The sequence below is a fragment of the Lissotriton helveticus genome, chromosome 2_1 (assembly GCF_964261635.1).
Source record: "Lissotriton helveticus chromosome 2_1, aLisHel1.1, whole genome shotgun sequence".
In the NCBI taxonomy this organism is placed as follows: domain Eukaryota; kingdom Metazoa; phylum Chordata; class Amphibia; order Caudata; family Salamandridae; genus Lissotriton; species Lissotriton helveticus.
In genome coordinates, this window is record NC_136059.1 from 933154467 (window position 1) to 933179332 (window position 24866).

Genomic DNA, 24866 nt, shown 5'->3' on the forward strand with positions numbered 1-24866 from the left:
AGGGTAAAGCCCACACTACAAAAAGTATTTCAGCCAATATACACACCACATACCTCCAATACACACCACAGATTGCCAAATCATAGTACAAAATTTCACAGCACTTCACATAATTCAACTCCTCAACTTCCCAAAACACAACACACAATAAATCCTATATAATTAACTTTATAACTCACAATGTAATGATACATCATTCAATTACACTTAATACTATTTAGTTACTATCCACACAATTATAGAGCACAATATGCAATATATTTCCACTACAGAACTCCACATCACACAATTCAATAACACACAATTCCACTCCAACAATTCCAATACAACCCATCTCTCCCTTGCACTTCCACCCACCCTATCATCTCTCTACAAGTCAACCACTGCCTTTATCATCACTCCCTCTCCCTCACTATGCCTCTACCCCTCTCATCCAGCAATCGCACTGCCCCCTCTCATCCCTCCCTTACTGCCTATCTTCTGTTTATACTGCCTGTCACACATGCTGCCTTCCTATACCTTATCAGGCTGTGCACTAGTCCACCTTTTGCCCCCACCCCTTGGGTGTCCCTCCCAATCGTATTTCTCTCGCTTTCTTTCATGCCATCTCTCACCACTCTCTCTCACTCTCTCACGCACTCGTCCTGCCTCTCTCATATGGTTCACTTAAGGTCTTCAAGCACAATATCTTCCCTGTGCCTTTTCAGTGTTTTCGTCCTCGGTCCCATGCTCTCCTCATCTTCTTACAGTGTTGTCTATGTATATAGCCACTCCCTCCTCTTCCGCTCTTTCACACACACTCTTTCCGCTCCTTTATCTAGAGATCATTCACCACTCTGTGTACAAATTACCTATCTCTTTCTATCTTCCTGTCTATGAATTCGCTGCACCTCTCACCCCTAACTATTCATCATGCTACATAATTCTACTACATAAATACACTACACACCACACAAAACCACCCCATGCAATTCCACAACTAACAATTTCAATCCAACGCACATAATTCCACTCCACACCACAACATTCCAAGCAAAAACACGTGGGTAAAAGACATTATCATTTACACCACCAATAGCCCTAACTCTCACAAATCCGAGACCATTTGCATTGCAAATACTTGTTTTTTGTAGGCACAGGGAGATTAAGTGATTTGCCCAGAATCACAGGATGTTGAGCCGACGCTGAGGCTCGAACCTGTTTTCCCAGCTCCAAAGTCGGCAGCTCTGGCTCATGGCAGTGGTGTTTTTTTTCAAAGCGTCCGTCAATCTATTTATTATTAGAGCCACCTGCGTATTTAGGACGATGCTACAGCACATAAAAGTGCTTCCCGCGCAATGTTCTCAGTTCCATCAGACTGAAATGGACATCACGAATATGACTGTGCCGTTTGTCTCTGGCATGCTTATAAATCCGAATATTCCTATTTCGTCTGTCCTTACTGCTAATAAGCGTTCCTATCCCCATCTCACAGAATGCATAAAACATTTGCTGTGCCTTAGAGGACATCTGGGAGCACATTAAGGCCATCCATCGGCGTGTGGCATTGCAAGGGCTGCAACTGATACCAGCTGACAAGCATTGTGAGTAATGGCGAGCTGCGCCCCCCTTCTGATGGTATCGTCCGCATTCATTATTACATTATCATGAGAGGTACAGCACCGTGACATTAACTAGAGCTGCTTGTCCACAACAATGCGCATTTTATTTCTGTCAAATGAGAACATACCGTCGTGGTGACCTTACTTGGAGGAGACATGAATGCCCTCGTTCTGTAAACATTTGCCGTTGCCACACTGTGTTAAGATTTTACTACGAAAAGACGGCACCCTGCAGCGTTTGATCAACACACAGGCACTGCATATATTTTCAGCACACTTGTTTTCCCTGTAGGCAGTTGTGAAGATATTTTATGTACTACTGCGGGAATACTCATAGGTTATTCACTGGCACTAATCCCACGTGGGAATGTCAGCGCAGGAGGAAATTTACCATGGTAAACACCAATATTTTTGAGAGCAGTATTCACTCAAAATTCTTTTTTGAGTGAATATTTTTCTGCTCGGAAATTAATATTGATAACATTCTCAATGGAGTTCTGCGCTCCCTATACTATATTATTTTTCTTCTTATCGATTTTTTTTCCTTTTCATTCAGATTTTTAATGTTTTTTCAGGCGAACCGGGAACATGACTACACGTGTGGTGTGGTATGTGCCACACGGTTTGTTAATGCCGACTCAGGAACAAAATCGGAATTACAGCAGACTTGGACTGAAGTGGTTTATATTTAAAACGGATCTGTTTATTTCTGCCACTAGATTTATGATGAACTCTTTTCCAACTAGGATATCATGTATGAGCCAGGTACCGTTTTGAGTATTCCAAAAAACATTTGTGTGTCATGTATTATTGCAATTTTTGAATAGCATCTAGGCATCTCTAGGGTTAATTTCAATGCCTTGTCCGTCTCTGTTTATATTAGTGGTGGGGACATCCTTCAACACTTTTATAATTATCAAAAGATTTAATAATCAAGATAAGGTGTGCATCAGTATAACTTGGCAATCATTTCTGCCAAAAGGGGTGTCACTTTGGGGGAGTGGGAGGAAAAATTTGTCACTCTGGGCACCAACAGAAATCTCATAAATGTTTCCACTTGCTCTGGTAACATCCCCTGAAACCACTGCAGATCTGCCAACCTCGAATTGTTTCCACTGTGTGACCTCGAGGTTGTGAGTATATCATTGTCTGAAGAGCCAAGTGGAAAGGGAGCATGGTTTGGCAGTCTTTGCCTGAAAAACCAGGGAGAATTCCTTGGGATGGAATTGATATGACAGTATTTCCGTATGTATTTTATTTTGGATGCTGCACGCTGAGGACGACATTTACACGTGCTAGGGAAGACTTGGGAGGCCAGCTAGCATTGCAGTGCCTCAATGAGAGTGGGATAGAATCAGAGACTGAACAGCCATTCTGAAGTTTGACAGAGGAATTAGGTTGCATACTAGAAAAGGTAGAATGGGCTTTTTTGTAGTAAGTTTAGAAATGTGTGATTTCATTGTGTTGCTTTGGTCTATGGTAAATCCAAGCGAATTCCCAAAGGGAACTCGTTTTTGAGCTATCATGATCTGAAAGATTTTTAAGCTATTTTTGAACTGGGAGTGAATATAACATGGAGTATAGCAGGAGGAATTCAGTTTCTGTCACATTTTGTTTTAGAGAGCATACATTCATCCCTTTTATCAGTCTTTCTGTAATTGTTTTTAGAGTTGTTAGGATTGAATATTTTGACATAGAGTTGGGGGCATCTGCATATTGATGAATTAAGGGCACTTTCTCCAGACTCCTTTGTCCAACAACTTCAATGTATACTTTAAAGAGACAGAGAGATAGGATATATACTTGATAAATTCAGAGGGCCTCATTTACAAGGCCATTACACAGCCGATGCGTCACTTTTTTGCCACACAGGCAGCACAATGTGCCTGCCCATATTTACAATTTTTTAAAAAAACAATGGTTCAGGGGTGGCCTAATAAGGTCCTGGAAAGAATACAGTGTACAATTAATTCACACTAGGGAGCTAAGGATGTAGGTAAACATAAACTCATTAGTTTATTTTCATTTTTTAGCATATATCAAAAACGTTTCAGGTGCTCATATGAGTGACAAAGTGCAGAACGTGACATAAGTGAACATAGTGAAAACGAAACAAAATGTCACACAACAACAAGGTATAAACCACATAAATATATACAATGGAGTGGGGGTATTTCCTTGAATGGGTCGACGACGTTTCGATCTATAATGATTTTAGATCATCCTCAGGACTGATGAGCTTCCTGAAACTGTGAAGAGGGTGGCAGGATTAATAAAAGGGACCTACATAATCAATTTCCTAGCGTTATGATTCTTGTGCTCCCAGTGGCATGTTTCAATTTCATGCACATTTAGGTTTTAATAAACAAAAGGGGGGGGGGCGGGGGGGAGGGGGGGCGCTTAGCATCCAAACCAGATGTGTGCTGCGCTTGCTATTAGTCATAAGAGTGAGGGGCATACCGTTCCATGCAATAGCGTCCAAACCAGATGTGTGCTGCGCTTGCTATTAGTCATAAGAGTGAGGGGCCTACAGTTCCATGCACTGGCATCATTATTTGGAAAGTAACTTACTCTACAACCATTGTTTTAAAAAAAAAATACGTTTCCACCCCAGGTTCGCTTTATGGGGTACCCTTGTTCTCAAAATATGCCCATATTTACAAGGCCATGTAAAGTCACCCTGCTTGACTTTTTATGGCCTTGTAAACATGGGCCCCTTTTACACGTAACTCTGCATGAAAGGGGCGAGCCATGGGTGTTGCTGTGGGTGTTCCCACACAACATCCATGGAATCTCACACATTCCCAGATTTACAAAGTTTTGTAAACCTGGGAATGCCAGGGGAGGCGCAGGAGTGGTGTAACGAGGAGAAATATGTTTATGTCTCTGAATTCTGCAGCACGCAAAGAAAGAAAGCGGCGAATGCCATCAATGATTGTTTTTGTGTGGCAGGTGTCCCTTCCTGCACAAAAACAATCATCCTGCAACACAGGCACCCTTGCAATGACGCAATTGTTCCAGGGCTGGTGCATGGCAGCCGGTTGTGCACCAATGCATGGGAAAGCACACAGATGCGTCATACTGTTGTTAATAAGACACATCTGTGTACTTTTAACATGATGCAGCTCGGAGCAGCAAAATGGCTTGCGGCAGTCTGCTGCATAATTGTTTTGTAAATGAGGCCCAGAGATTTTGGTGGTAAGGCCAAAATGTGGTCTTTTTATTGACAAGGGACATGGATCAATGCCTAAGGTCATATAGAATTGATGATTTATGATTGATAATTGCATGCACGTGAACATGGACATTTCTTCTTGCACCCTCCAGCAAAGAAAGTTATAACGGTTAATTCCTTAGCTGACAGTAATAGGGCAAATCTTTAGCATATCTGTGCTGATTGACAGTTACCTCGAATATTATAAAAGGCTGCATTTTGGAATGTATCAAAATTAGCCTCCATATCCCCTAGATTGCGCCATACAAGACTTCTCCAGCTTGCCCTACATTGGTTCCCATAAGGGTAGTAGTCTCTTTTAAAGTGATAGCCTTGTTCTTAAGACTTTTTGGTTGCTCCCTTTCCGTTTTGGCAAAATATCTTTACTTTTACTTTCACACAGGAAGCTTGCATTCTTGATCTGACAGTATGCTTACCTGCCCACCGTACAAGCATGATAGTCTAGGGTGTCACACTTTCCAGGTGTTTGCCCCCAAGTTTTGAAACATTTTACCCCATCACTTAGCTAGGGTGTATGTCAGAATATCTTAGAAATATTGTAAGACATATATATTCTGTCCTGAATATCGTTTATAAAAATATTGTCCCTTTAGATTTAACTTTTCTTTTATTAACTCCAAAGTGGAGCTACTTTTGTAAATAATATTTAGAACAAGGTATTTATGTGTGACAAAATTGTGACTAGGATAGACATTCTGATCTACCTTAAGAAGGATTCCTAACATACATGCTTTACTCCAAGCAATGAAATGTGGCTGTGCAGAAACTCATAAAAGAAGAATGCTATCTGTTATTTCTTTCTTGCACCTATAAACCCTGTGGGTGATTTGTGCATTTTACAGATAGTCATTAACATCACATATTAGAGACAACGATGGTGATCCGAAAGAGTCCATTTTAAAAACAGTGAATTTGAAGTGATAAAGGAGGTGAACAGTTTCAAGTTGTGTACTTAGTATTGAGAAGAGTCTTGTGATCAATTTTATAAATGTTGCATACTGGTGCCCACATCTAAAATACATAAAATGTCATCAAGAATCTGGAGAGTTGCAATATCTGCCTCTTTGTGAGACCGGTAATAGATTGCAATGAGTTATTATTCAATTTGTGGTAAAGAAGATGCAATAGATGTTTTGTAAATCTTTTGGGTTCAGGTTTGGAAATTGTAGCACAGGTGTGATCTGACCAGATCGAAGAGAGGAACGGAATGCGCACAGTCTTCAAGTGAAGTGAAAAGTATAAGGATACTGGAGAGGCAATATCTTTAGCATATTTTTTTTCAGGTTTGCTGGGATTGGGTTGTCAACATAAGATGAAGTCATTTTGGAGGCTATGATTTGAAACAGAATTCAGTGTCTAATTGTTAGAAAGATGCCTATTATAAGTGTATTTGTTATTTTAGGAGGAAATACTGATTACAAGTCATTTAATTTCTTACAAACGTTTAGGATCTTCTCAAAGACGAAGCTAGCTGTGACTGTGGTTGAGCTCTAAATTTGTAATGTTTGAGTCGACATAGTGTTCAGTGGATTGAAAGATAATTTTTAGTATTTGATGTAATTAACGTTAGTGAGTAGAACTAGATCCCTTCTAGTTTGTTTTTGTTCTTTCAGAGCTGAGGGTGCTCCAGGAGTTTGGGTTTATCTCTACGTTTTTTGTTAGACCTGACAGCCTTAGGGCGGTCTGCTCTCTAACTTTTTTGCCTACCCCCTCCCCTTTTCTGGCCTTGTTCTCATTTTTGTTGGCTTTAGGACTCTCTGGACTTTACCACTGCTAATCATAACTCAAGTGCTTCAGTTCTCTCCCTTAAAACATGGTAAATCTGCTCCCGATTAGCATATTTAATTTATTTATAAGTCATTAGTAAAGTGCACTACACATGCCCAAGCCCTGGAAATTCCATGCCCCTAGTGGGTCTTCAGCACTTATTGTGCCACCCACTTAAGTCGCCCTCTAACCATACCTCAGGCTACCGATGCAGAGTCTGTGCATGCAGTTTACACTGTCATGTCACTCACCTGCAAAATAAACCTTTAGTAAGGCCCAAGCCTTCCCTTATTAAACATATAAGTCACTCCTAAGACAGTCTCTTGACAACCCAGAGGGCAGGGTGTAATGTGTTTAAAAGGTAGGGCATTTATGTTTAAGTTTTACATGTCCTGGTAGTGAAAAACACTCATCTGTATAATGCAGGACCTATCTTTTCCATAGGATAACATTTGGAATACCTTATTACCTTTTAAAAGTGTAATTCCCAATTGTAGAGAGATTGACTTTTCAAGTTTGGTGACACTGAAATCATAATTTAATATCCAACTTATGGTGATCTCTGACTTTAAATGGCAGTTCTTAAAATGCCACTTTTAGAAAGTTGGTATTTTCTTACTTTAGTCATTTGGTGCCTGCTGCCTGTCTCTGATACACGTTTGGGGAGGATGACAGGTGGGCTTTGTGTATTTCCCTTAGACTGCCACACACAATGGAAGCTTAGGTGTGACGTGATGGGCCGCCCTGGCAGGATGGGAGGGAGAAGCTGGACCCAGCCTCAAACCTGAATAGGCTGTGTCCTTTCTCTGCAAAAAGGGCTGAATAGCCCCCTGTAGTGAGTCTGGAGCCCAGGCAGGAAGGTAAGACTTTTGTACACTTCAAAGACATCTCTTTGAAGTGTCCCCCACTTCGCAAACACAACTGAGTAAGAATACTGGGCCTCTGACATCACCACTTCAGTATACTTCTGGACCTGTGAAGATTCTGCCAGGAAGAAGGAATGCTGTACTGCTGAAGGACTGCCACTCTGCGGACTGCTGCTTTGTTGGACTCCTGCCTTGCTGTGCTGCCCTGCTACATGCTGTTTCCCTGCCTGGGTAAAAAGGACTGGAATTGCATCACTTGAACCCAGATTGACTTCAAAGGATAGCTGGTTGGCCTCCTTATCTGAAGTCTCAGGGATATGAAAGATTTCCAACCTACCTGCTTCTGTACCTGGACTCTGCCATCTGTGAGTCCTCCCTGCCAAGTTGTGCCATCCCAGTGCTGGTCCTCTGTAAGTTGGCCTAAGGTGCTTGCTTCACTGGAACCCATGCATCCTCTGTCGAAACAGTGCATGAGCACTACTGCATGGAAGAGAACTGGTACACATTTCCTGTTGCATGGATCATAACGGGCGCATCGCTCCTGTTGCGTGGATCGAAACCACTGCATCACCTTCGGAACCACCACTGTACAAAATCTCTTCATCTCTGTCAGCGGCATCCTCGACAATGACACCAAATCTTCATATCACATCTCTGCGCTCATCGGAGCCGATGCATTGTCTCTGCCTTGCCCCTGTTGCCTGGATCAACACCGATGCATCACTTCTGCCGTACCCAGCGTCATCGCCGTAGCCAGGATCATTGGATCTCTGTATCTGGCCAGCCCTCCATCACAGTCAGCCTAAACTTTTGACTTCTTCCCAGTCCTGTGTGACCAGATATAGCAAGTAAGAGTTTACTGCTTCTAAGCACTGTTTTACTGTTTATTCTTTAAAATTCATAGCTCAAGTTCTACTTATTGGACTTTTGTTGTATTGGTCTTGTTTTAGTCATTAAATTAAGTTCTATTTTTCTTGCTGGTGTGGAATCTTTCTGTGTGGTGTTTTCACTGTTTTTCTGTTTAAAGTGTTGTACAAATACTTTACACGTTGCCTCTAAGTTAAGCCTGACTGCTCTCTACGAAGGTAACAGAGGGTGAGTACAGGTTAATTCATGGTTTGCATGCTTCTTACCCTCATTAGGATTGTGTTTACTGCTTTACTAGGGCTCATACTGCAGTCTACCTATAACCCAATTTTTAACATTTTTCAACTATCCTACTTGCCTTTAACAAGTGTTGATTATGCTGGTATATCGGGTGCAAGGGATTGATTTCTCCTAGATAGATTTTTGTGATTGAAGGAGGTTTTAATTTATTTAATTTATTTATTTACTGTAGGAAATTGGGGTTTTGATTGAGGGGGTGAAAACAATGCCTTGGAGGATGAACCATTAAATGTCACTAAATTAACCTGTGCTCCACCCTCTGGTAAATTGGCACAAAAGCAGTGAGTCATCTGATCGTGATAGACAAGAGGAAAGTTGCCAGTTTAAGCCAACCAGATACAGGGACTAGGTATTCCAGCTGAAAAATATACCTTCTCAAACTCCAGGGCAAAGTGTCCAGTTTGAGGTGGAGGCAGCCGTGAGAAGCGAGATGTTTGTTGTGGATGGTTGTTGCTTTATCATCTCGGATGGGCATCACTGTAGGGCAAAGATCTTGTTGGGCATCACAGACGCTCACTGCTGCTTTGACGTTCACCACGGGCTGTGATCGCTGTAGCATAAAGAGTTGGGTTCATCCGGGCCTTTGCATTGACGGTCATCGTAGGAGGCAAGATCTCTGCATGAATGGGCCCTGTCAAGGTCACGAAGAGTCCAAAACTTCAGATTTTCTCCCTTTTTTCACAGGGGTCACTTAACTGATGCCAGCCATGAGTCCAGGACTTAGGGAGGCACCTCTTGCGAATCAGGAACTCACTATAGCAGAGGCCAGCAGAATTCAGGAAGGTCCAGTGCAGCAGCTTAGCTGGGCCGTTGCAGGGAGGCCTCTGGAGCTTGTTGTGCCACTCAACACAGAACAGGAGGCGAGCCACCTGAACCCTGGCATCACTCTGTTTAGGCCTGGGATCAACAGCAAGGCAGTCATCTAGCAGCAAGGCAGTCCTCTGTGGGTAAAAGGCAAGCTACAAGCACCAGGGCAGTCCTTTGGTCGCAGTAGGACAGTCCTCTGAGGTAAAAAGCAGACATCAAACAGCAGGGCTGTCCTCTCCAGCAGCAGAAGCTCCCTGGTGCAGTAGCAGCAGCAGCCCTTGGCTGTAAAGCAGTCCTTGGTCAACAAACAGGTCAGCAGGGCAGACTTCACAGCTGGGCAGTCATTCTTCCTGGCAGAGTTCGCATGTACAGAAGTGATTTGAAGTGTTGAGTCATAGCTTCCAATATTTATATCTGGAGCCAGTCTTTGAAGCTGGAGAAACTTTTGGACTTCCCCACATCTGGTTCTGGAAATCCCTTCCACTACTCCCCAGCTCCAAGGAGTCTAGGATGACAATGGACTGCTCTCAAGTTCTTTGTAAGTGTGCTGCCACAGCCCCTTTGAAATGTAAGTCGGGCAGGGAACAGCTCCGCCCCTCCCTTCCTGAGAAAACCTAGTCCCCCTTTGTCTCACTGTCTGGGAGGAATACACAAAAGTGAGCTGCCAACTACATCTAGCCATGTGACCCAGGACACAGGCTGCAGGCACCAAATGGTGAGGACATGGAAATACCAACTTTGGAAAAGTGGTAGTTTCAGAAATGTGACTTAAATTCCAACTTTACCATTAAAGAGAGGTTTTAATTACAATTTGTTTAAGTGTAAACATGACATGTATACCGGCTCCCAAAGCCAAAGTTATCAATTATTAAATCTAATAAGGTAAAACAGTGTTATCTAATGGGATAGTTTTTCACTGCCAGGGCATGTAAAACCTTAGAGTACATGTCCAACGTTTTAAATACACTGCACTCTACCCTATCGGCTGTTTAGGGCCTACCCTAGAGATTACATATATATTAAAAGGAAGGGTTAGGATTGGCAAAAGGTTCATTTTGCCGAGCCAAATTGGCAGTTTTAAAAAGGCACCCAGGCTGCAATGGCAGACCTGAGACATGATTTACAGAACTACTTAAGTCAGTGGCATAATAAGTGCTGCAGGCCCACTAGTAGCTTTTAATTTACTGGGTCTGGATGCGTGTTGTACCACTTTACGAGTGAATTATGAGTAAGTTAACTGTTCCAACTGGCTCTTAGCCAATTTTGCTCTGTTTCAAGGAGAGAGCAGAAGCGCTTTAGCACTATTTAACAGTGGTTAAGTGCGCAGAGTCCTAAAAACCAACAAAGTTGAGCTCAGAAAACAGGAAGGGTAACCCTGCAGATAGGTTCAAGTCCAAAATGTACGTTTAGGGTGGCATACTTATAACAAATATTCTGGCATGGTTATAACAAATATTCAGGCCGTCATAAAAAGGAGACATATTCGAAATTGGTACTACAGCTTTCAGTCCTTGAAATATTTGATAACTTGAATTATGTTTTAGTCATTTCAGGATTTTAATTGGTTTAGATTGGCCTTTATTATGAATTCCTAATAAGTAGAATAGAACTGTACTGCTTAGAGATTTGACAATTAGCGTTTGAAGGAAATACCGGCATGGATTAGTTTTGTGGGGGAGATAAAAAGCTGTTTTTTTTACTGTTCATTGGCATGGAGATGAATTGAGAGAAGTAGTGGGGGTGCAAAAACAACAGAATTATTTTCCTATAGAATGCATTTTTTTCATGTTCCAAGGAATAGCAATAATGAAGAAGAGATGGGGATAATCTGTTAAAAATTTATGAAAACTAGAGGATTGTGTTGTTGTCTTTATGTGTTAGTTGAGAGTGCTCAATACGGTCATTGTGCAAAAGCTGTGCCACCTCTTCAAATTCATAAAAGAGTGCACTATTAGTTGTTGTTTTTTTTTTTAAATGGTGAGGTTTGTATTCCAATGCAGCTTGGAGTATGTAACAGATTTGTCCTGGAAGAGCATTTATAAACCTTGTGGGCATGGCCATACTTTGATGACCGCGCAAGATAGCACCGACACGAAATGTGCGGGTGTCTCCTAGGGCACTGATTCAAGTGCTGGAAACGTCCAGCAAACATTTATCAATAACGTTTTTTATCCAAATAAAGTATCCTTGGAGAGATTTCTTGTATGTCTGTTCAAAGTATTTTATTCATACTTCTACAAAGTAGCACTGTGTGTTAAATTTTCATAATTCTTGGATTCATCAAATGATCAATCACAACAATCCTTCCAATGCATTTCGGCTCATTGCCTTCATCAGGGAAGTCTGTAATGTAAAATATATAACAGTAACTCCTCTATAGCATACAAAGAAAAAAGCTCAGAGAGAGACAATAAAAAGATGCTGCTGATGCGAGAGAACTACTGGATATATCATCTACAAACCCTAAAACCAAGGGGAATGAATGAACGGACAGAATTTGGGTGTTATTTATAAACATTTGGCACATAGACCTTGGCAGACTATACGCTGATTTTTTACCATTATTGTCATATTTGATGATGTTCATAACTATATTGTTTATTAATAATTTTTATGGACTGTATTATTTTCATCTAAAGCACACTTGATGAATGCGATTTCATGCACTGTTAGATTATGGTATGCAGAGATCCTGTTGAGCTTTGGTATCGTTGCTTTCAAATCTGACATACCATATTATTCTTAGAATATAGCAGAATCGAGAACCATCGTGAGAGGTCCCTTTAAGTCCGTTTGTTTACGATTCAACTCATTTGTTACATACGCCCTTGTTAGTACCACGCCCCTTGTTCACCTTACACGTCACACGATGGCTTCCCCGCCTGATCAACAATGGCGGCAGCTTCGCTCTAGGAAGCAGCCTTTGAATACACACGGTAGGAATTGAATCTAATATAAAGCAACTACATTCATGAGCCGTCATAATCCTCGATAGATTTGAATTTATGTGGTATTTTTGTAGCGAATGTTTACTTCATATTACTCACTATTTACTATCGAGCAGACAGTAACAGCTTGATATTGCATGAACTGTTCGTACATTTATGATATATAGAATGTTTGTTTCTTCTTTATAAATAGGACAAAAAGCTGAGATTTTTGTTACATATTCATTAGTTTGTCGAATTATTTTTAATAACTGCGATTCAATGGTTCATCTGATAAATTACTGATTTTATGTTCATCATAGGTCATTAGTAATAGATTTGCAATACTGATATGAAGGTGGTTATTATATCGTTTATATTGAGTGTATTGAACATCCATAGTTGACGATTATATTATTCTTTGTATGCTATAGAGGAGTTACAGTTATATATTTTACATTACAGACTTCACTGATGAAGGCAATAAGCCGAAATGCATTGGAAGTATTGTTGTGATTAATCATTTGATGAATCCGAGAATTATGAAAATTTAACACACAGTGCTACTTTGTAGAAATATGAATAAAATACTTTGAACAGACATACAAGAAATCTCTCCAAGGATACTTTATTTGGATAAAAAACTTTATTGATAAATGTTTGCTGGACGTTTCCAGCACTTGAATCAGTGCCCTAGGAGACACCCGCACATCTCGTGTCGGTGCTATCTTGCGCAGTTTTTCAATATACTCCCGGGCGGGGAGTAATCCCAGGAGCACGATAAATTTGGTTTACCTATGATTCAACTTCAGCAGTGCACAGTCAACATTCCTTGTTGTTTTCAAGATTCACACTTTGATGACATCAGAAAAGTGCCCTACAATCAGTGGCAGCTCCTCAGCTAGAACAGAGAAGCATCACCGCACTGCTTTCAAGCCATGCAAGAAAAGGAAACATACCATGATCATAACTTTCGGTAGCTGAAAATTATTATCATGTTATGTTCCTTTCCGGGAGGGAGGGTGGGCAGGGCTGCTCTGCTCACAGTTCGGGATGGACTGTTCCCATGAGGCACAGGGTCAGGCTGATTTGCATATGGCCATGTCTGAACTTGGTTGGGGGAGTGAGCTAAAGAATGATGATGGATTAAACCCAGATCAGTTGACTGAGGGTGAGTGCTTGCAATGTTCAACAATCTGTCCATCATCCCCTTTGGTTTTGCTTTGTTTGCCCTAAGTTGGCAGGGTATACCCAGACATGGGTCTCTTGCTCACTTTGCGACTGGATTCAAGCTAGCCTGGCTGATGATGGCTGATTAGACAGAAACCAGTCCCAGGATGCTTGTTTACGGTCCAGGGAAGACATGGCTTGGCAGTTCGGGCTGGACTGTTCCCATGAGGCACAGGGTCAGACTGATTTGCATATGGCCAAGTCTGAACTGGGGTGGCAGAGTGAGCTAAAGAATGATGATGGATTAAACCCAGATCAGTTGACTGGGGGTGAGTGCTTGCAATGTTCAACACTTCATCCATCATACCCTTGGTTCTGCTCACGGAGTAGGGCAGGAGTGGAGTGGTTTACCCACTCAAGTATGCAATGACTGTTTGGTCGTCCCTCTCGAGCTGCCCAAAGCAGTCATGCGCACTTCCCTGTTCTCCATGCAGGCTACATTACAGCCTGCATGGAAAACATGCCCACCCTTACAGCCCCTGACTGTGCGCCGTGTCATGGCGCTCAGACCAATCACAAGCTGCACGGCAGCGTTGTGATTGGCTTAGTGGAGGGAGCCTTGCTGCCTGCTTCTTGTTCTCGGAAGCAGACTAAGGAGGGCAGGAGCACAGAAGATGTGAGACCCGGCCTCAAGATACGTTTTTTAAAATGTCTAAACCCTGCTCCCCCTGGGCGACACCCCCGCAGCCCCCGCACCCAACCCCAAACCCGCGAGCCATGCCGGCCACCCCTGCGTACGATGCTTGAGGTTCCTAAAATCACCCAGAAGATCAAAGTCCACAGCACTACTCGGTGTATTGTGCTGCATTCCTACCAATTCAGAAAGTCAGGCGGGTTTACCTGGATACATTTCTCAGGTCCCGGAACACTGATGATAAGAAAAGACAGTCAAGTTTCCATAGTGAATCTTTGGTCTGATGTTCAGCTGACTATATGGATGAGGGTGGTGACTCAGATGAGGTGAGATAGATGTTTTCTTCTCATGCACACATATGATAGGCTGCAGTAGACAGTGTTAGCCAAATTTATATCAATAAAACAAGAATCCACCAATGTGATGTAATTTAAGTGTTAGTTAATTTTTATTTAATTGTATATTGAAGAAGTTTTGGCTATTTAGAGCTTGAGAGAAATGGAAGGAGTGTTGTGAAATTAATAGTATCTTGGTCAGACCAATTATTGCCTCTGAAAGTATCACTGCAGCTAAAACAAGATACAACGTATTTCCTTATTTCTAGGTTGGAAATGGTTATTTATGTAGATAAATCGTCCATCTAGTAGCTTTTCTGCAGTCCTACATTTCATCTGTGATTGTAAATACCCATCATGTTGATTCATTTGATCAAAGTCAGCCTGATATATATGAGTTCAACTTGGATGTACTCATCTAATTAAAACTTAGGCGTGTATAAAAACTGATAATTTGCCCAACATCCCATACATATCCATCAGCCAGTTAGAAAAACATGTCTTAATGTATTGCATATCTCTTAGTTACATTCCTTTCCTACTTGTGTGGAAGCCAGGATTACCTTCCATACGGAGTTGTTTTGTGTTTTTGCTACATGTAATCATTGACCTTAATATTGTTCTCTCTTTAGTAATAGGGATACATGATGAAAAACAAAATAACGACTAAAAGGCCATCAAACCTCAAAGTCACCATAAATGTTCCCTTAATCGATAAAAATATGTATTTGAAGTTAACCAGAGTGCGGTGTCATCAAGGTTGTGCAGCAATTGTTTAAAGCCTTGCTGTTTCTTAAAATGCTTTAAATCATAATGCCTTATTTTGTTTTGAACGTATGGGGACCTAGTTACAAAGAAAGTCAGAAGCTCACTGAAGCCTAACGTTGAGCTACATTTGTGTTTTTTTTGGAATTGTAAAATAATTCAAGGAGTACCCCTTGGAGCCGGTCATGGGAAACATCCTTTAAAACGCAAATTTTACCACGCAGTGCTATTACAACGCAGGTTTTACAACGAAAATCATTACAACGCATTGCGCTGGGGGCGCTCTAGGATAGGGAATAGATTTAATTTACTATCCAACACCTTCCCTAGTGTCCATGGGGACTGGAGTTGGAATAGTAAATTAAACTGTCCAGCATCCCAAAGCGCTATGCGTTGTAATGGTATGCGTTGTAAAAACTGCATTGTAACAGCATGCGTGGTAAAAGCATGCGTTGTAACGTCATACATCCGCCGGTCATTGATGCTGATTTCTAGTAGTACACTAATGTAAATACTTTTGAGTACATATATACATTTCCAATGTGGAAATGTTACTCTCTTGGTCATATGGTCCTTTAATTTTTTCATTTATACACAGGCAAAATATCTTTGTGGAGGAACAATATCAGGAATGTTCTTTCACCTGTCTGAAAACTGGTTTAGGCTTGTACTTGACAGAACTAAGGGCCTGATTTCGATGCTGGTCAGACTCTCGTCAGACTGTCACTGTGGTTGAAGCAGAACCGCCGAACTAGAAGTTGGCAGTCTCACTGCCCGGATTACGATGCAACCGTAATGTGTATGTTTTCTATTGCGGTGTGTGCTGCGGGCTGCAGTATATGCCCCAATAGAAAATAAACACACTAAAAACATCCCTGCAGTATGTGGCAGGCACCATGCACTGTCTGCCACATCGCGCAGGGATGTTGAGGGGGGCAGGGGAAAAAGGGCCCAGCTACGTAGCCCCAAAGTCACTTTCCACCTGCCTTTCCATGGCGGGTGAACCACCATGAAAGGGCAGGCACAAAGGGACATTGTAATTCCTAATGCACTGCCTGAGAAGGCACCCCCGCACAGTAGGGATTACTGACCCTCCGACGGGCTCCTTGAGCTCTTCAGAAACATGGCGGACGGTCCCTCCACCAGATGACTCTACCCGCTGCATGGTAATTCCGCGGGCGGACCGCAGGGGCCAAAGTCAGTTGGTCCACCACCAACGAGCCGTCAGTGTTGGACTCACAACCTCGTAATTAGGCTATAAATCTCTGTCCCTTTTCTGGGTGTAAAGCAAACTACCTGCTCACATAGAAATCCACCATAGTGTTATTTTTTTTCACATGAGTGAATGAATTTAAGAGGGAAAATCCAAATTGTGTAAATCAAAAATGGGCTGTATACTAGCAAATTAATATATTTTTGCATTTAAAGGCAGATTCTCAGCCGGGTCTATTTCTGCCCGATACATGTTTATGGGGAATTAAAATGCAGGAAAAGCTCTTTCCTAAGGAATAAAAGTGGATATAAGTTTCGTGTGTTTTACAAATGTGTTGCTCCGAAAATGTATGCCTTTGAATTATCTCAGAGTAGGAGAGGTTATTTGTGATATTAGACGCTGAACTGATACTCAAGTCCTTAAATGCATGACTTGAGCTTTACTAAACATAACGCACGCTATCAAAAACAAACATTGATGTAAAAGGGCAAATAATATGTGCAAAATAGTGAGATCGCTATATATTCTTACTTCGAAGGGAAGCTCCATCAGCTCAAGATTTCCAGACAAATCCATTTTTTCTAGATTCTCACAGTTTCCCAATTCTGGGGGTATATTCACCAGTTTGTTAAAGCTCACGTTAAGCTCTTTTAAGTTCAGCAAACATCCTGTAATAAAAAAAGTAAAAACATAAATAAAAGAACTAAAACTACAATACATTTTAATACAATCAAGGATTTGTTAGTACTCTTTAGCTGTCAGGACACATAGCCTATATATTTCTCAAGACTGATATAACACACCTTATCCATTTGCATACCCTGCATCACCCGCTAGTCTGATTCTAAGATCTGGGCCTTAACAGCACACCACTCAATGGAAATACGTTTCTTGTAACCTATAATGCCATAGTAATGGCCAACAATTTACAAAAGAAAAATTACAGTTATAGTTCTGCTCCTCTCAGTTCAGGATATCACCCCAGAACAGTGCTACTTTCCTAAAACAATTTATGCACGATTGCTATCCATAACATATCTTATAGGTCAAAGCTAACCAAAAAGAAAGCTTGGCACACAAACTGTATGGATACTCCCACTACAGCATACTGCGAAGGAGTGTGCCTGTGAGTTAGTGCTGATAGTTTAACCTGACCTTTGAATGGCCTCGCCCACAACCTGGGGGAAGCATTTGATATATAAATAATTGCACTTATTTGATTGCACCAGTAGTGCAAGCCATTTTTATTTTCATTATTCCCCCATCCCCTTCAAAGCAGGAGATAGTCGAGAAGAAAACATTGTATAGAGAGGAATACTCTTCGTAGAGAGATCCAAGGTTGTTTGCCTTCGATTCCTAGCCTTCTGTGTATCAACTTGGATCAAGCCACTAATGCTTCTTGTAAAGTCTTTATCACCTAGGCCTTTTTAATACATGGTAACCCTCTGACTTAGATGTAGTGTAGTTTGAGTTAGCAATGCAGGAACCCTTATGGCTCCTGATGGAATTTTGAGCTTGCGGTTACACACAGATGAATAAAGGCATATTACACTAAGCTCTATGTGTAGCACAGTCATTAGTGAGTACCCATGCTGGGGAGGAAGCTACAACTGGTGACGAGGGTGGGATTGGCTGACAATGAGAGTGGAGTTCTCACTGATACTGTCTGCTGTCCACTAGGACCTGCTTCATTCATACCTTCTTCAAGGCCATGTGGGGTACCGGCCTCTGGGTCATCTTGGACAGTCTGTGGAACTGTGACTTCCCTCTTAGTCTCCATGGGAGCCCTTCACTTTTATGGAGACCATTGGAGTTCTGAGCAATCACCTGGCAGCTTTGGTGGTGCGCCACTACGGGTATGAACACCTCTGTAAGCACAACTGAGGTACTTCTTCTGGGGTCACTTTCCTTAACACTGCAATATGGTGACTCTCTTTACTTGGTTCTGGTAAGCAGGTGATAATTTCTGGTATCTGAATCACTGTGTCTTTAGGTGTCTCTTTATACTGTCTGGCATCTGGTTGACCTCTGTCTCGCAGCGCTTCTGATTACAGCGTTATGTTACATTTTGCTGTTCCTTTCAAAACCTAGTTTTATCCACCTTGAACATTATCACTCCATATGATGTATACCTTTAGATTGTGTAGTAGCGTGGTACTTCTCTTTACGACCTCACCAGCAGATTCTTGGCCAACAATGTGTAGACTTCTCAGTGAAGCTTTCATTATCTTCAAATGCTTTACTCTGGCTGGAGTTGCGCTTTGACTCCATATACACCAAACTTCGATTTGTCACTTCGATTGAGGCACATGTGGCATGCACACGCAGTTTACTGGACCAAGTCAAACACTCTGGGCGAGCACTGGTGATCTTTTGGCCACTTATGTCCTATTTCGTCACCATTTGTGGCATCCTCTCCAGCCTAGGTACCCGCTAATGACTATGCCACACACAGAGCATAGCATAACATGTCTATTTTTGTCTGTGTTTTTGAGCAATAGGACGGATGTCTTCACTGATGTGTTATTTTTATTTCACATTCTTGAGTTTTCTTTACCCACAAACAATGAAGGGAACTGACTTACTATTTCCTGATGAGCTTCCATGCTACAATTCAATGATATCAATAACCATGCTGAAGCTGAGTAAACAGTCACTTGACGCCGTGCATTGAAGTACATGAATGGGTGCTTGTACTTTCATTTTCTTGTGTTTCATCGTTGCTTCAAACAAACCTTGACTTTTAAATAGTGTTGATGTAGCCCATGTATACAATTTAGTTTTTGACGGTGCAAGTTGTGGCAATGGTGATAGTTCATTGTATTTGTCTTCAGGCATTATGTTTATCAATGCACCACTGTCAACACTAAAAGGTATGGAGCAACCGTTTACTTTTAGTGTAATCTTCAAACAATTTTTGAATGGCTTTGGTGCTTTTTCCATGTCGATTTTGCTTTGACTTGCACAACCATCATCTTCACTTTCACTTGATGTTGATACTGAAGAACTTTTTGATGATGATTTAGATGATGATTGACTTCATTTGGTGTCAATTTGCCTCAATTGTTATGGTCTCTTGGCCTTGTGAGCGTGCATCGAACGTTGCTTCTGAGGCGTTCGGGTGGTCATTTTGTCTTTGCGCCAGGACACACTTACTTGAAAAATAGTTCTTCCCACAGCCTTTGCAAACCTGTTGAATGGCAGGACATTTACCTTTGTGTGAAAATGAAAATCCACACCTGAAGCACAACTTCTTTTTCCATGGAGTCATCACTCTGTGTCCTTCTACTTTGACTTACTTTTCATGTTCATGACTGACTCACTCTGTGAATCTCTGGCCTCCATGTCAGCAGTTTGTCATTCGGCATGCTCTTCATCTCTGACAGCCATGAAAACTCACTCCAGAAAAGGTGGGGCATATGTAAAAGGAGTTAACGCCGCCTTAGCAGCACTTTTACGAAGTTTTGCAGCAAGATTTTTATCGCCTTATGTACAAGTTGCCCCTAACTCAGTTAGCGGCAGTTTTTCGACAAAAAATCCATTCTAAAGATTGCCACCTCTGTTAGCGATAATGACTTGTAAGGGAGGCGTTCCGGTGCAAAAACGGCCGCTAACTCCACTTCGCGATATTTACATGGAGATTCTTGAACTTTGGAGGACCATAAAAACTGTCGCTAACTGCAGTCAGAGGCAGTTTTTTAAGACCAGAAAATAGCTGGTCTTAAAAATGGATATAACACTTGGGGCCTTTTTCCAGCGCTGCAAGCGATGTTGCTGTGCTGCCATGCAACAAAACTACAGGACAGGAATGCACACCATCAATAAGATAGTGCACATTCCTGGGCCTCAGTCATGAATAGTGTTACAACACTGCGACAAGACAGCATTGCAACACTTTTCACTGCCCCCTTCTTGAGACACCATGGATGCACTGCATTCACTGGACAGCACTACATGATGCAAGTAATAACAGATAAGTCTGGAATCCTGACGGATCTGTCTGCGCTAAAGTCACGCATTGCTGAGGTCGTGTCACAACCATGACGCAGCTCGAGCAATGCATGGGGCTAGTCTATCCCTGTGGCACTGCGATACCCTTACGTCTGCAATCAGGCAGGCATAAGATACTGATGCAGTGCCGTTTTTGAGGGGTGCCAGGGTGTCGGCACAGTTGGAGATTCATCGTTGGTGGTTGCGCGCTGCGGTGTGATCATCTGTAAGCGTTGGCTGAGTGGTGGTGCTGAGGGAGTTGACAAGACATTGTTCGGTGGCTTTGATCCAGCTGCAAGAGGGGACAATGATGGTGGTGGTGTACGGTGGGCATGGTGAAGACGTGATGTATACAATGTTGGTCAGTCCAAGAGAGTCCGGTGGTGTAGCTGTAGTTGAAGTTTCCGCTGACAGAGGAGATGTGCTCGACCATGTGTCCTGCTATGTGGCTTGCTGCAATAACTAGCTACTTGAGTCTGATGTTGGGGAGCTTCCCCAGGAGGGGGTGGTGTTCTGGTCACTGGGATTGTCCAGGTGGAACTTGAGTTCACCAAGTAGGATGTCGTCGGTGGATGGGAGAGCCTGGGATGCAATAAGGTCTACAATGGTATTGGAGAATGGTGGTCAATGGCCCGGGGGGCATGCAGATGAGCGGGTTGCAGAGGATGGGCTTGGGGTTGGTCCGGTTCTGGAAGTTGAGGTGTTTCATGGTCACCGTTGGGTCATTATAGTACGTGATCAGTCGGAGTGTGTTTCTGTAGGTGATGGCAATACCTCCTCCTGGATGGTTGGGGTGGTCCATGTCCAGTCCGTAATAAAGGTTGGCCCTGGCAGGAGATGTGGCGTCCAGGGTTGATGGTGAGGAGGGTGCTGGGGTCGTATCGGTGGTGTGTCTGAGAGGAGGGGTGCTTGGTGCTGAGCACATTCAAGGGGCAGACTGACGCAGATAGGCTTTCCTTTGGTTTGCCTTTGACACGGGAGACGTCCATTACAACGCAGGCATTATATCATAATGCCTTTACAATGCAACCGCAACAACGCAGGTGCTTTTACATTGCCTTCCTTTACAACACATTGTGAGGTCAGTAACAGGATATTTTGGGGTGTGTTTTGGGATCAATTATGAAAATTGGGGTGTGCATTTGGGTCAAATATGATTTGTAGGGTGTGTTTCGGAGGCTCAAAGATAGGGTTCAGGATTTGTTTTGGGGTGCAAGGGTTAGTTTTAGGGTTGCACTCACTGAAGTGGGAATACTAATATTTACATCTCCGCCTTCCAACACCTTCCCTACTGTTGCAAAATGCCTGGTATTGGTATGCATTGTAATGGAATGCAATGTAATGGTATGCATGGTAACTTCATATATACCTTTGGCATACCAGTGGTACCTCCGCTGCACATGGCTGCACAGCGGCCGCCATTGAGACGTGCTACGGGGAGGACTAGACAGCTGGGAGGTGGGAAACACTGAAAGGACACTGGATGGGGTGTGGACATGGGTGTGTGTGTCTGAGCGGGTGTTGCAAATATTTAAATGAGAGAAATCTTACCTCAAGGCCGGGTCCCGTGTCTTCGTTGCTCCTGCTCTCCTTAGTCTGCTTCCAGGAACAGGAAGTAGGCAGCCAGGCTCCCTCCCCTAAGCCAATCACAACACTGCAATGCAGCATTGGTCATTGGTGCCGGGATAAGGCGTTCAGGCAGGGGCAGGAGGGGTGGGCATGTTCTCCATGCAGGCTGTAATGCAGCCTGCATTACGAACAGGACAGTGCGCATGACTGCTTTGGGCGGCCTGAGTGGGCTGACCAAACAGGTATTGCGTACTTAAGTGGGCATGCCACTCCGTCTCTGCCCTGCTCCGTGAGTGGAGCAACCCTACCCATCCTTCGCCTGCAAAGGAAACACAGCACAATTACATTAGGAAGTTATCATCATGTGATGATTTTTCTCTTCTTGCATTGCTTGAAGCAGTGGGGTGAGGCTCTCCCGCTATAGCGGATGAGCCGCCAATGGGGGACCGTCATCTACAGGTGCTAGGCCTGGGTGACTCCACCCCCGGTCCTCCTCCGCTATGCCTGCTACCTTCTCTTTACCTGGACATTAACACCATGGTGCAATCCGTTGCACTTTCTCCAAATCTGTGACTCAGCCAGCAGGAGCCTCAGCCACATGGGATTTCACAAGCCTGGGTAAAGCAGTCACCGACAAGTCTGCTGGTGAACCTCCTGATGCAGTTGATGCAGCAGGGCCCCTTTAGGCATGAAGTTGCAGCCTCCCACCACACAAGTTCGGTGCAGCTGTGGTTCTGAAAATCTGGATTCGTGTAATCGTTCTGGACTCGAGAATTAAAACTTCGTCGAAACATGACGAATTTAGTATCGAAAGACCGAGAATGACGAGTACATCATGTACATATATTTTCAGCATATTCGAGTGATGATTTCACCTCGAAATCGTCATTTGCGTTCTGAACCCTTGGCTTCCATTTATGTGTTGCCCTTTACATAGGCCTTAATCCAGTTGAATTCAATTCCACAAGGACACATACTCCTTAATCGACTTTTCCATGACCTGTGCAAGTTGGAACCATTGCCCCAGGCCGAACTCGTTAGGTCAGTTCCCCTCCCAGTGGCCGAGCAAGATAGCATCAAGGCTCAACAAGCCATAAAACCATTTCAGCGCGCACACCTGCCGTATCTTGCTCACATCTGTCTCTACTCTTTTGCTTCACTTACTTTATGATGGGGAGGTGCCTGTTTTATTGGGGGTCCACCGATATCTGATGAAATGTTGGGCCTTGCCAGGTGATTTGTTGTAGGCAGCACGAAGTGAAATATGGACATGTCATCATGACTCTGCTTTTTCTTTGTATTGGAGACATGTTAACTATTTACTTTACAACCAAGAATGTTTTGCCTGAAGCTTAAAATTGTGTATAAGAAGAGAAGCCTGACTTTGTAAAGGCGAGCAGTCTCCTGAGAATATACTTCCCCTTGTTGTACTTCTAGGACACTTGTTACCTTGGTTGCAGCCAATAAACTAATCTTTGACTTCACCTAGAAGACTCTGAGTTTCTGTGGTCTGGATCAGGAAGAACCCGAGGTCTCTGGGTGTACCCTGACACCACTGGGTTACCGGTTCTGTGCCGGTTCTTAAAAACCCAGTAGCTCAGCTGGCGCCCAACGTTTGGGGCGATTCCAGTGGTACCAGTCAGCCAGAGGATCGTAAGGAGCTTCGTGTGAAAATTCCAGAGGACGGCCAACCACCTCATCGACCCCTGCATGTCGATGTGGTCCGAAGGTCTTTGCTGCGAGGTTCCCCGCTTCCCGACGGCTACCAGGACTGCTGCCCTGGCTATCGCCCTGATTTGGACCCTTGAAGTTTGGTAGAGCGAAACACTAAGACGAGTCTTCTGGTGACGTCATTGATATTTCAGTTAAGTATAAGTGGAGCATCTCCCAGTCCTTAGTTTGTCTTAGTCTTGGGTATCCTTTGGGATAATTTGTTGGTACTTGCAAGCACCAAAACCGAAGGACTCGTGTATTCACGAGAAATATCGTAATCGATAATCCTTTGAAGTTTGGAACTAGACTAGAAAGCAAAGATGCCTAGTCTTAGACTTGGAAATTTGTTTTGTCTTGGTTATAATAATAGGGACTCCCGATTGGAGGACTCATGTCCGGTTCCTCCAGTTGGAACTCCAACTTACGAGCTATATGTGAAACATGGGGTAGGCCCCATGACCTACAACGAAGTATGGATTAAATACACCAGGAAAGATGGTGTTCTAAAATGGCCCCAATATGGTAGTTTTGATTCCGAAATCTTAGACAACCTTGAAGTTAAACTCTTTAAAAAGAAAGCCCGGCCGGCGATGTTTGACTCTTTCCGCTTATGGCGTAAAGAAGCCAAACAAAAAGAAATCAAATTAGCTAAGAAAAATAAGAGAGAAGAGGGAATTTCAGTAATGCAAGCTGCTATGCAGTTTAAAGGTAATGAAGAAGAGCAGATGAGTGAGCAGTTGCACAGGCAACGTAAAATGGCAATAGATAAATGTTATCCAGTTTTGCCGTCTCTTCAGCAAGAGGCAGCAAAAGAGCGTGAAAAAGACCCATTAATGTCGCATTTACTAAATTTGCCACCCCCCTATGCGCAGAATGCCACGGCACCCCCGCAACCTTTAGTTGCGCAAACTACGCCTCCTGTTCCTCCACAGCACCCACCAACTGTTCCTCAGCTGGCTCCTACTCCTTTGGTACAGCCTCCTCCAGGCCCACCGACCACCTCTGTTTCACCTGTGTTTTCTACGATTTTGCCTACTGTACTCTTTA

At 43.0% G+C, this 24866-nt stretch overlaps 1 protein-coding gene across 1 annotated transcript in view; it reads right to left on the bottom strand.

The window, feature by feature from the left end:
- The window catches only part of LRRC2 (leucine rich repeat containing 2), an 878803-nt gene that overhangs the window by 237592 nt on the left and 616345 nt on the right, over window positions 1–24866 (bottom strand). The window contains exon 5 of the mRNA XM_078677386.1: window positions 17079–17215. Within this exon, the coding sequence (XP_078533512.1) occupies window positions 17079–17215 (137 nt within the window). The remainder of the gene's footprint in view (window positions 1–17078; window positions 17216–24866) is intronic.